The 12,724-nt window shown below is 37.4% G+C and overlaps 1 protein-coding gene across 2 annotated transcripts in view; it reads right to left on the reverse strand.

Moving 5' to 3' along the window:
* The window catches only part of GluRIB (Glutamate receptor IB), a 30,435-nt gene extending 24,713 nt beyond the window's left edge, over positions 1 to 5,722 (reverse strand). The window contains exons 1-4 of one of the 2 annotated variants that reach the window (XM_064687076.1): positions 5,439 to 5,722; positions 4,831 to 4,983; positions 3,844 to 3,971; positions 3,156 to 3,285 (exon numbers count right to left, since the gene is read on the reverse strand). In XM_064687076.1, coding sequence (XP_064543146.1) covers positions 3,156 to 3,285; positions 3,844 to 3,971; positions 4,831 to 4,983; positions 5,439 to 5,619 — 592 coding nt within the window. In that variant the 5' untranslated portion in view covers positions 5,620 to 5,722. The remainder of the gene's footprint in view (positions 1 to 3,155; positions 3,286 to 3,843; positions 3,972 to 4,830; positions 4,984 to 5,438) is intronic. The other variant, XM_064687068.1, reaches the window with a different exon arrangement.
* Between the last annotated feature and the right edge of the window lie 7,002 nt (positions 5,723 to 12,724).

Consider the following 12,724-nt stretch of genomic DNA (forward strand, 5'->3'; position numbering starts at 1 on the left):
CAAAAAATTCATATTACGCCGGCTTAAGAAGGACATTGGAACGTTCCAATTTGAAAGTTCCTACTTCTTATAGGATCTGAAATCGCCTCGGCTTTTGATGCTGATTAAGATTATATAAAGTACTTTATGGGGTCGAATAAGCCTTCTTCTGCCTTTTACAAACATTTGCACAAAAAAGTTAGTCCCATTTTACCCATTTTAAATGGGTTCAGGGTATAAAACTATTTGAAAATTAACATAAAGTTATGTAAGCTTAAGATCTTCCAATTAAAAGAAATACTAAATTTAAAAAGTGTTTTAGCCAAAATAGAAGAAACCTCTGAAAATAGGAAAAGAAAAGTAGAAATAGTAAAAAACGACTATATAGAAAAACAATCCTTGTAAATGCGACTTGGGTATATATTGTTGCGGCATAAGTCGCTGCAGGCACACATTCTGCGAGGATGCCGGCGATGGTTCATAGACTTGCAATAGAAAAAGCCATCAACTTATGGCCAAAATTAAAATGGGTGTACGCCAATTTCGCAAGTCGCAAGTCGTAAATGGAAGCGACAATAAACCCATAAGCTGGCGGGCATATACGCATGAATTAGGGCGCGATGCCTTCCAAAAGGAATATACGTATATACAAAATATTGTGGGTGAGCCTTTCCACAGAGTGGCTATTAGTGTTTGTTGTAGTTATTTTTGCTGTTGTAGTTTTGTTGTTGTTGTTGTTGTTGGGGTGATTGCTTTAGCGCTGCCAATGGCCATAAATAGTTTTTTCTTCTCGGGATAGCCGGGGTCAGGGGTCTAGGCGAAAAATGTTTCTCCAATTTCTGTGTAATAAACTCGTTTTGCGTGGCACAAATAAACACAAAGCCAGAAGAAGAAGAAGAACGAACGAACGACAACAACAAGAATACATTTGGTATAAACAGTTGCCACATGCGAGCCAAAGAGCCAAAGCAGCTAGCCAAAACAAAAGCCGTTAACTTGCGTTGCGTTACGTGCCAAGCAGCCGATGTGTATATCCAATATCCTTAGAGCCACCCCTCCCTCTCACCCCCAACCCCCTCGGAAAAAAAACATCCGTAGGAGCTTCCCAGATACTCACACGCCGGCTGTGTAAACATGGCCATAAACTGAAGAGCTACAATTATTGTCGAAAAAAAAAAACAAAAATGAAAGGCGTCGCCGTTTGGCCAAACAAACGAAATCTGTATTTTGACTTATTTTTTAAATGGCCAAGATATTAGGGTCAATATTTGAAATTTAGATTTACGAATGGCAGTCGGAAAGAGGAAACGAGATTTTTCTTTTTATAAGAATAAAACTGTTTTCAAATTGTTTGTGCAATTCGCGCTAGCTTCAAACTTGCTGCAGACATGCATTTGCTTTCATATAAGTTTATAACATAAAAAAAAACGATTGTTTATATTATTATCTAATTTCAATTATAAAAGAAATTGCTTTTGTTTGGATTGCAGGATTCCACAATTTGTGAATTGTGCCAAATATATATAAAATGACTGTTAGCATTGAATTTTTTCACTTACATGGTATTATACTACAAATTACATAATACAGAATATTTCAAATTATAAATATCATTTAATTCCTGGGTTTATTTTAAATACTTTCAATTACAAATTGAATTTAAGGTCTATAATTGGAATAAAATACTGCCTCTCATTTTTCGTACTATAAGAGCTAGCTATTTATTAAATATTTATGAATTAATTAAATAAAAAATAATTACAAATATAATGTAAATTAAAATTAAACATAGATATATAATCAATAAGAAAACGTTGGACTTCTTAACTCTTGCCATATTTTTTCGCCTTTGCATAGAAAATACGAAAAATGATTTTATTTGATTTATTATTGATCTTTGTTGTTATTCTATCAAGTATTTTAATACGCAAATATTTACTTAGTACACAATTGAAATCTCAAGTTTGGCTAAACACAAAGAAACAAGTGTGTGTGTGTGTGTGTGTGTGTGTGTGTCTCCCACCTCAAATGAATATTCATTTCTCACACCTGTGCGAAATATGATTGTTTGTGCTATGCTTGAAATTGATTGAGTGCCATATATTTCCATAGCCTAGTCAAACAACTTAAAACAAACAAAACGCCTCAAAGCACACAAATCCCGCACACACACAAACACACACAGACAGACACACACACAGACAGTCATACACTCCATTCACTCACACAGTCAACGTTAACACTCGCTGTGGTTAAATTGATTGAGTGCTGTTCCGCGAGAACCATAAAAAAAAAGAAGAGATTTTCACGTGGCATTCATTAATAATAATAATACAGACGTCCGCCAGTTGACCAGGCATTGCCTGATCCCACCGTCTGGCCTGTCTGTCACTCTGCAGCCACTCAATAAGGCCCTTCTCTCTGTGTCTGTGTCTGTGTCTGTGTCTCTGTGTCTGTGTGAATCTCGACTCGTCCAGTCATATAAGCCAATTGTCTGTCAGCGCAGACGGCTGTGTCATTAAGTTTTATTTATAAAGCGGCTAAATGGAAAATCCTCGCAAAAACTTATAACAAAGCAAATTGACTCAACAGCAGAGAGACGGAGGGAGAGCGAGAGAGGGAGCATGTGTTGTAACCTTACATAAAACTCATCTCTCATATTATGAAGTTTGCAGGCAATGGAAGATTATTGACTCTCCTGGGCACAGCCAGAACTGGGCGCGGAATTCCATGCCCAATCTTACACTATATTAAGTATATTAAGTACGTACACACTCGGAGAAAAAAAGGATTGTGTGCTCCCACTAAGTACAAAAATAAACTCAAATAAGATCGTATTTTCTTAATCTCAGAGCTAGGTTAATTAAAAAAAATAAATCCTAAACTTTCCAAGTGCAAGACTTGAGTGCAATAGGCTATAAGAAATACTTGCCCACCTTAATACATTTTAAGCATGCATAATCTTTAATTAACTACCCGACGAAATTACCCGGCATTGCCCGGTTCATATAAATACTATGGCTAAAGGCAGATGCATCGAAAATATTAGTCCAATTCGCATGTTCGCAATTTTGTCCGACTTCACACAAGTAAACTTCGTACTGTATGCATTTTTCTTTGAGTGTAGGCAAATGCAAAGGTATATATATGTATATGTATATAATGTATGTACTCACCATCGTGGGAATCGTAGAGATAAATTATTTTGCGCCAACCATAAAATTGTATTGTATCAATGATGGCCTGATGGTAATCCGGGCGCATGCTGAGGGCAAAGTCCAGGAAGCCAGACGATGGCGTAAGCACCTAAAACGCGCAAATTATGGAAAACAGAGCTCATACATATAGTGTAAACGAGACAGAGTGTGAATGTGTGTGTGAGCGAGAGAGAGTGAGAGGGAACATGGCAAGTTAGTAAACATGAATCATTATTGAGTAGTCCTCATTGTTGTTGCTGCTGCTGCTGCTGCTGCTGGGCTTTGGGCCCATTGTTTTTGTCGGCTCGTTTTGGGCATTTGCCTGCTTGATTTATAGAGCCTTACCCCAAAATGGAGGACAAAAGTGTGTTATAAATTTTTAAAGAGCACGCACACGCAACGCCATAGAACATCATTATTGCAGGAGAGACTGAACCGAACTGAGCCTTGTATTTATAATGATTTGGATGCCGGCACATAAATTGGGCTTTTGCCTCATTTTTGGTATCGTGCAAAGTTTTGCTTTGCATTTTCAAGGTTACGCCAGCCAATTTATATTTGGGGAATAGTCAACGTTGCGTATGATTAATATTTCATATTTAAATAGGCAACCGACAAACTGTTACGTGCTGCACTTTAATATTTATTAGACGTGAACGGCACTCACCTTCTCCGGAAACCAGGGCGTCACGAAGGGCATCTGAAACGTATTCGAGTAGGAGTGCAGCGTATCAAACGAGTCCGGCGACACCGCGCCCAGCATGGAATAAACGCCCCGTGAGAACTGATTACAAACTGTGCGAATGAGTATATAAAAAAAAGAAGAGTTGTAAATTTTATGGTTAGCCAACATTTAAAACTGTGCGCAAAATTGCTCGCTGATGAGATTTTATTTGCTTTTTCAACTAATTTCACTCAAATTTTAATGTGCACACATTTTAATTCTCATATTGTGTGTGGTTGCCTTATTTTTCTGTTCCCCACAGCATATTAAATTGTGTGAAAAGTGTTTTGTGGAGTATTTATATAGCTCATAAGCAATAACACTCGAGTGTCAGTCTATAGTTGCCTAATTCTATGAATACGTAAAGTTTGGCTGTTTTGGAATTAATTAGTAGAGAATAAGCTTAGTTTTAGGTTAGTTTATTTTAGTTTATTATAAAGAGAAACTGTTAAGAAATGTTCGTAGAGTAAATATAAAATTTGTTGAAGAAACTTTTATTGAGTTTGAACCGGCGACTTTCCGTTTGTTAGTTCTATGAATTGATTGACGTATGTCAACTTTGGTTGCCACATGTAAGTAAACCAAAACCCATTTACACTTAAAATTTGAATTCGAATTTGAACCAGCGACTTTCCGTTTGCTAGTTCTATCATCAATCAATCAGTCCGTATAAGCTCTTCTGTGCACATCGATTGACCTTCGCCCTCTTCGAACGGCACAAATTTTAAAATAATGGAAATTAAGTAAGCCAAGGCGCATTTGCACTTAGAACTTGGAGTTTGAACCGGAGACCAGCTGCTTTTTAGTTCCAACACCAATCAGTCAGTCCGCTCCTCCATATACATTGATTGATGTACGTCCAATTTGTATGACACAAATTGTATTATAATTTAATTAAGCTAGGGTATTAATTGAACGTTTAATACTTACTTAGTCTGGACAATTTGAATGCATCCGCCGTGTTGATGACATCCACATAGGCCTGCAGCTCAAAGCGGCGCGACGAGACATTCAGATTGTGATTGAGCATTGCATACTTGAAGGCTGATTGAACCTCATCGGTGCCCTGCTCGAAGATGGCACCTGTTGCCACCAGATGAGCGGAGAGAAGAGAGAGAGAGAGGGGAGGAGAGGAGAAAGAAACAGAGTTAAGTCGTGTATTGGCGCTGCTGACTGCCACTGTGAAATTGTCAATTAGGTTGAAAAGCAAAGGCACTTTAAACTTTGTAATTGCTTTTGCGCTTGAATTTTATTTGAGTTGAAGAGGGTGGGGCTCGTGGAAGATCTGAAAAACTTGGCAGGCTTCTTTTGCTTGTTGTTATTTTGCTGTTGTTGTTGCCTTGTCTTGGCCAATTTGGAGCACATTTTGTGCAAGTTAATAAGCGTGCCGGTTTCAGTTTACAAAATGCCTCAAGAAGGGGCAGCGCCCCAATGCCCGACTGGCAGCAACCGTAACTGCAACAGGCAGCATCTCGTTGTGGGGCGGGGTATTTTTGTGTGCCCATCAATTACCAATTGGCTCTAAAGTTTCTACTTACCTAAAGGTATTTTCTCCGTTAACGATGGCTGCCCATTGACCGGACTCCATATTAGCCACAAAAACATCGCAAAGCATGGCCAAAGGCAGCTCAGCTTTAGGCCACGGCGCATTTTGCAGCTACTCTTGCTCATATTTTTCTTGTTCTTGTTGCTGTTGTTGTATTTGTTGTTAATGTGCATTTTGTTGTTGTTGTTGTTTTCAGTGTTGTTTAGCTTGAATTATTTGTTGTTTTTGCTTGCCGTTGACGGCATTTTGTGCATTTTGTTGCTTTCACTTGTTGGGCATTTGCATTATTTGTTTTTACTTTGCTGCCAGTTTGAAATTGATCGATGTAGTTTTAGTGTCCCATTTAATAACAATATTGACATTTATGTTGATTTTAGCTGTAAAAAATTTAATCAATTTTATTAATTTTCATTCGATTTAATTTGGGCAATGTGAGACAATTTATATAAAAATAAAATCGACAAATAAAAAGACATCAAATTGATAACAGAAGTTTATCTAAAATCTATTGAAGTAGCTTTTATTTTAAATAGTTAATTAAAAATTTAATTTAATAAAATTAAAAATTAATTCATCACAAAATATTAATAATGTTATAAAATTTCAAATTGTATATTTTAAATTAAAAAAAAAACGGTCTCTTAGAAGTCGCACTAAATATGCCTTTAAACAACTATTAAGAAAGCCCTTTAAATATTTTTTCAACTATCTGTAGGCGCTCAGAGCTTAAAAATGCTTCAAATTAATTTCGATATAGATTTTTATCGATTACTTGGAAACGGGGCAAGTTATCGAATATCGAAAACAAACTCGATCTGCGCGTGGAGTAGGAGGACCTACAGCTAAAATTTCAAGTCTCTAGCTCTTACAGGTTCTGAGATCCTTCCGTTCATACATCCGGACAGACAGACGGACAGACAGACAGACGGACAGACGGACGGACAGACAGACGGATATGGCTAGATCGACTCGGCTGTTGATGCTGATCAAGAAAATATATACTTTATGGGGTCGGAGATGCTTCCTTCAGCCTGTTGCATACATTTGCACAAATACATTATACCCTGTTTTTTTCTGACTGTAAGAACTCAGAGCTAAGAAATGCTCCTTATCAAATTTGAAAAAAACCCCTCTTTATATAACATAAATATTTTCTTTGCCTGTCTGTTAGAACTCACAGTTTAGAAATGGACCTAATCAGATTTTAATTAAACTCTTCATAAATATTAATTTTAAGCCATCTCTAAGAACTCAGAGCTTAGAAATGCTCAAAACATAAAAATTTGGTATGTAAATCTTATTACAATTCCTGCTTATGCAGTCTAAGTTACAGTTAGGGGTTGCTGTAGTTAATGCAGCTGGACTGACTTTAATATTTTACAATTTTTTACCCACATATCGATTCTTTTCCTGCTTGCTTTGCTAACATTTACTCTACTTATTGCGCCTTAGTTTGATTGCCTGGCTTTAGCATACATTTTAAGCTGCTTAATTTGAATGTTTTCTATGCGAGCTGTCGACAAACACGCCCCACGCACACACGCACACACACCCCACACACGCACGCACACACACACAGGCAGGTTACACTCTGGCGGGCAGCATTTCGCATTCACGCGCCGAGTTGCACGTGTCTTTGGCACCCTCTGTTGCCCATTGTGGAGCCAACTTTGGCAACAAGCTTCTGCTGCTTCTTCTGCCCATTTCACTTTCCTCTGATGTTCACATTTATGAGGCACCCCACACTCTCCCCGAGGCTCTAACCATGCCGCTGTCCAAGCTTGTCCGCGCCTATGTGTGTGTATGCTCAGTGAACTGTATGTAAATATGTACACACATTCGCCTTTCTGGCAAGCCTGTGTCAATCCCGCTGCCGCCTCAGTTCTGGCTATCTGGCAAGCCTCCGTCAATCCCCTGCCTCGGGTCTGTCAGCGCTCAGGTGGGCTGCGCCCAGGTTCCAGCTCTCAGCGCTTATTGCTATTGTTGTTTATGTTGTTGTTGTTGTTGCACTGATTGTTAGTGTGTCAACTCGTAGCCATATTGTTGCCGTGTGTCCTGTTTAACACCCCCCCCCTTTTTGGCAACAGCCTCTCCCCCTCTCCCCCTCCGCGCGCCCTGTTGCTGCCTGTCGTTAGCCTCTCGGTTCGCTGCGTGTTTTTGTGCCTATTTTGCGCTTATTTTAAATGCCTTTTGTTTGTTTTTTTTTCTTTCGTTCAGCTTTTTGTTTTGGTTTTTAATTATTTAAAATATAGATCTGGCTGACCAACTGTTTAACTCAGCTTTTTTAGCCGCTCGATTCGCTCACATTTATTTGGAATTGAACTTTTTTTGCATTTGACCAGAAACCTTTTTTTTTTTTGCCCACATTTAGGCTTAACTTATATATTTTTTTTTTAGTTTTTGCCTTGCTTTAAAATTTTGGTTAAATTGTTTTTTTAAGCCGCTTATTTCGGCCACATTGCAAAAAGAAGGGTTTTTAATGAAGGCCGCTTTTTCATGCTCTACGCACATGCGAAATTGATGGAAAGGGTATCATAAAACTGTGCTAACTAACAGGAAAGAAGAGCTGCAAGTGGACTTGACTAGTTGGGGCAGAAAATTTGCTTTAACATCTGAGTTCAGCTAATATTTGATGTACACAGCGTCTGAAAAATAAGTTTCGGAGACAACAAAAAACCATAATAAATAATTATTTGAAAGATTTTTGAGCTCTGGACAGTAATGATAAATGTCTTTTGTTGCCAAACTCAACGAGAAAGTTAAGATATCTTCGGCAAGTCACAGATTTTATACCCTTGAAGACATTTAAAGCTCGCAAATACTGAGTTTGATGAAAATATCTTGGAAAATAGATTGTTTTACTATACAAAAACTTACTTTACGAAAAGTTCTTCCCATAGACCTATATAATATATAATGTAGTAGCGCGATCTTCAGCATTCGCAAACTATATAAAAAATATTAAAATATTTATGAAATATATTATTTCAGCTAGGGAATCTACGCATCTGTCTATATATAAATGTCCTCTGCTGTTGATACTGATCAGGCATATATATAACAAACACAAATCATGACTAACTTCTTCTGCTAAGCCCAACGCACAAAGTTTCACAAATTTATTTACTCAGCGTATTTTTATAGATTTTTGCCAAGCATTAAATATAATTAGGTTATAGTTATAACGGCTAAATACTCGTAAAAGAGTATCATAAAAGCTACGCGTAATTAAGATCCATTTAATCATTAGTCAAATATTTAAGCGAACTCTTTACATATAAACTTGGAGTGTGCCTGCGGCAAATGGCAGCGAGTGTCCTTAAATTGGCCAGCTCATCAGCAAAAAGTGGCGGGGCATTTGGAAAATAGATTAACAGACGCTTAATATTCATAAGTATATAGCCGCAGTCGCAGACATTTTAGGCGCACTCGCAACTTTATTCATTATAACGACGGCAAAACTAATGCCGACTCGCCGTCGCAGTTGGAGTTGGAGTGGAAGTTGGAGTTGCGGCTGGGGCCACTTAATTAAATTTAAATTAGAGGCCCAAAGTTGCACGTCACGCAAAGGTTTCAGTCGGGCCTATTTATAAGGGCAAACAAAAAACACACTCGCAGCCAGTTAGATAAATGAAACGAATGAATGAACATTTAGACCAAAAGAATGCCAAGTATCCCAGACTAGGCTCGAGAGAGGGAAGGGGCAGGAGAGAGAGCGATGGCGTTGTGGGAGTGCACTGGGGCTGGCTGCATGCTTTGCCCCAAACAGCGTCCACTTTTGTTAATTAAATAATTATTTTGTAGCGACTTGCTAATTACTTTTTACTCTTTAGATTTTAGAAAGAAAAAAACCAACCAACCCAATGTCTGACTCTGACTTTGCCCCTATTCATTCGCCACTTGCCACATTTAGCAGCTGCTGCTGGCGCATGGACCTTTGTCTTTGTCTTGACCCCCATCGCCTGCACCGACTCTCTCTCTCTCTCTCCCTCTCTCTCTCTCTCTCTCTGATAGCCATCAGCTGCCCTTAAATTGCAGGCGCTTTTAAATCTTTAAGCCCAACAAAAAAATATAAAAAAATGAATTAAAATTTGATATAAACACACAAAAATGTTCATTCTACCGCACCTGATGCCCAAATGAAAATAAGTTAAATAATTATCTTCTTGTTACCGAACATAAAATGCTCTTGCAGACATTTGAGGGATGTGGAATTTATTTCTCTACTCACTCTCTAGACTCTTTTGGAATATAAAGAAATATAGGAATGAATTTTTATAGTATATATAAGTGGGATTTTTATTGTGTCTATATATAAGTTAAAAGTAAAGATTTAGAAAATCCTAAAAGTTAATTATATTAGTTAATATGCAAATCTCCTGTTTAACAAATGTTTTTACGATATTCCTAATTGACAAATTAGTTTTAGATACTTAGAAAATCCTAAACGTAAATTTTGTTGTCTAAAACGCGTCTCAAATGCATTTTCACAGAAGTACTTTACATATGAGTTTCAAGCAGGTCGACTGGTAAACAAAAAACTTGCATTCAATCGTTTTCCACCAATATTCCACATATTCGGGTGGAATTGAACAAAAACCCGCCTTAGTATATACCCTCAGCACGCAAGGAAACTACAGTAAACTCTTCAGATTTCTTGCTCAAAAGTTTTGCTAACTATCATATAATATAACATGTTATATATTATATATTTTATATATTATTATCACCTTTAAAAGGGTATTAAAAATACGAGCGCAAATGTTAGCCATATGTAAACCCCCTCATTAGCATGTTAATGAGCTGCTCGGTAAGCGTGTGTTCCACCTAAATAAATTGTGTTTCTTTTTGGGCAACATATTTATACAAATATATATATATATATATATATATACCCCATATATTTCCTAGATATTTTTTTGTTTGACTTCTGTTGAAAAGCGTTGCTCAATAATTCAAAATCTTTTGCAATTGCTTCGCCAGTTAGATTGTGTTTTATTTGTTATGGCTCTTAGATTGTTTTGCCCCAAAGCGAAGGCGTTTGCTTTCCGGGAATTCTCTGTACGCTTCCAACTGCCTGACAACATAAAGAATAATCAAAATAATGAGCACAAATTCCGAGTGTAATATTACAGCTCATCAAGTCTTTGGAATGTTTTCAATGTGCGCTGCAGGAGACGCCGCTCGGAAGACTTACACAAATTGAGCCTCAATTTATATTTATTTTTTATTTATTTTCATATATTTTTATATTGTTGCTGCTTTCAATTATTTGAAAAGTTATTAGTTTTAGTCACATGGCACAAAGATTTAAATATCGTAGCCGGCTTTTGCACAGAACGCGTATTATTTTCTTTACTTTCTTTCGTTTCTTTTGGGCAAATTGACTTTTAAGCGACTTTCACATTTGCATAAGTTGTCGCATTTGAAATGAAGGCGCAAAAATTGGGCAACAATGATTGCCGCTTCTTTATTATCACGTAATGTTGAGTTGAGAAAAACACGCAATGCCGCACACAATTTTTTATCACTCGTTTTCGACTGATGCCAAACAGCGGAGGGCTTTTCGATTATCTTCGGTTGCTCGGCACACGCTTCTGATTTTCCACAGCTCGGCGCTTTTCATCCGCCGTTTTTCGTCCTGTTCGACGCGCACACGACTGTCGACTGGCTGTGTCGGCAGCATCCACGAGTCGCCCAAGTCTCGGCCCGCCGTCAGCCGGGCGACAAAGCTACAAAATCTCTGCCGCTCTCAGTGTACTAAAAAGGGCGGCTGCAGTCGCAGCCGGAGAGCTTCAGAGCGAGAGAGAGCGAGAGAGAGAGCGCTCGGAAAGTCTGCACAGAGCATACGGGTCCAGAGCATGGACGATTCCTTTAACTGTCGGTGTTACTGACCTAGTAACCGTTTTTCAAGTTTATTCGCTGTGGCTGCTGCGAAAAGTAACAACAACAACGCGACGAAGACAACAACACGACGTTGTCGTCTTTTTATTACCCTGCAAATCTCAAATGGGCCAAAAAATGTCTACAGATTTTGGATGCTGAATCAATCTTGAGGGCAAACCATTTCCAAAATGAACTCATCTATCAAAATCGTTTTAATTTTGGCAGAGTTGACGAACTAGGCACTACAAATCGAAATTTTTTGCATTTTTGATATGATTTTTTAACTGAAAAGTAGTCACCATTTTTTACAAACTTTAATATCCAAAATTGATTCAAATTAAAATCTAATAAAAGAGACTCCAGGTAATTTAAATTATATTTTCGAAGATGAGGAAGTTGATGATATTTTAGAAAAAGTAAGGTATATTTTGCTTTGCAATATAAATAGATGTTGGATGCAGAATCTAGATGGTAAACCAAAATGAAAATTTCCTCATATATCAAAATCGCTTCAGTTTTGTCAAAGTTGTAGAAGTTGAAAGTGGAATAGACCAATCGAATAAGAACTGGGCGCTATATGTCGAAATTATGGCAATTATTGGTCTGATTTTTGAGCGACAAGTGGACTCTTACAGGATCTGCTCTAAGATCCCATTGCGTACATACGCTGACCCCCAAAACTGATTAAAAACAAGATAAGATTCCAAGTAGAAATCGGTTAAGTTTTGTCAAAGTTGTGGAAGTTTGAACTTTTGTATCTACTGATGATACGGCTGCTACAATTAAATAATATACTTCTGTTAATATACTTGTGTTAAGTTAACATTAGTAATCATTACGCAACTTAATTGGTATTATTCTGAGTATTATGCTGAACGACATTAGCTTGTAATAGTCAGATATAAGGGTCAATTTAGTCTTAAGCATATCTCGAGCTGGCACAGGACAGTCAGGATAGCCGAATATAATAAATTTAAGAATATTTAAAGTTAACTCACTAAATATTCATCGCGTTATTACTCGGCAAGTCAAACAGACTGTCATTATTTAACTTATATTAATCGACTTATAAAATACTCGCCAAGAGTCTGGCAATAACTTATATACCTAGCATTTATCTTTACTCCATTAAGCCCAAACCTTATTGTCAAGCTAAAAGTTTTCACTCTGACTTCACAATTTGCAATAATAGAAACTTGAGCTAAGTATTTTACACATATGTATATTGGTTTCCACTTTTCTCGTTGCTTTATTCAGGTTATAAAAAATGGTGTTAATTAGCGGGCGACTACTGTACGTATTCAATTCATGTAAAATCCTACTTAATGATCAACATCCTAATTGGGTTAACATGTCTCTGGCACGCACAAAAAATTGGCCATTGAAATTGAT

Source organism: Drosophila montana, unplaced genomic scaffold (genome assembly GCF_035044405.1).
Source record: "Drosophila montana isolate Dmon_TW-CO22-7 unplaced genomic scaffold, ASM3504440v1 contig_1455_1, whole genome shotgun sequence".
In the NCBI taxonomy this organism is placed as follows: domain Eukaryota; kingdom Metazoa; phylum Arthropoda; class Insecta; order Diptera; family Drosophilidae; genus Drosophila; species Drosophila montana.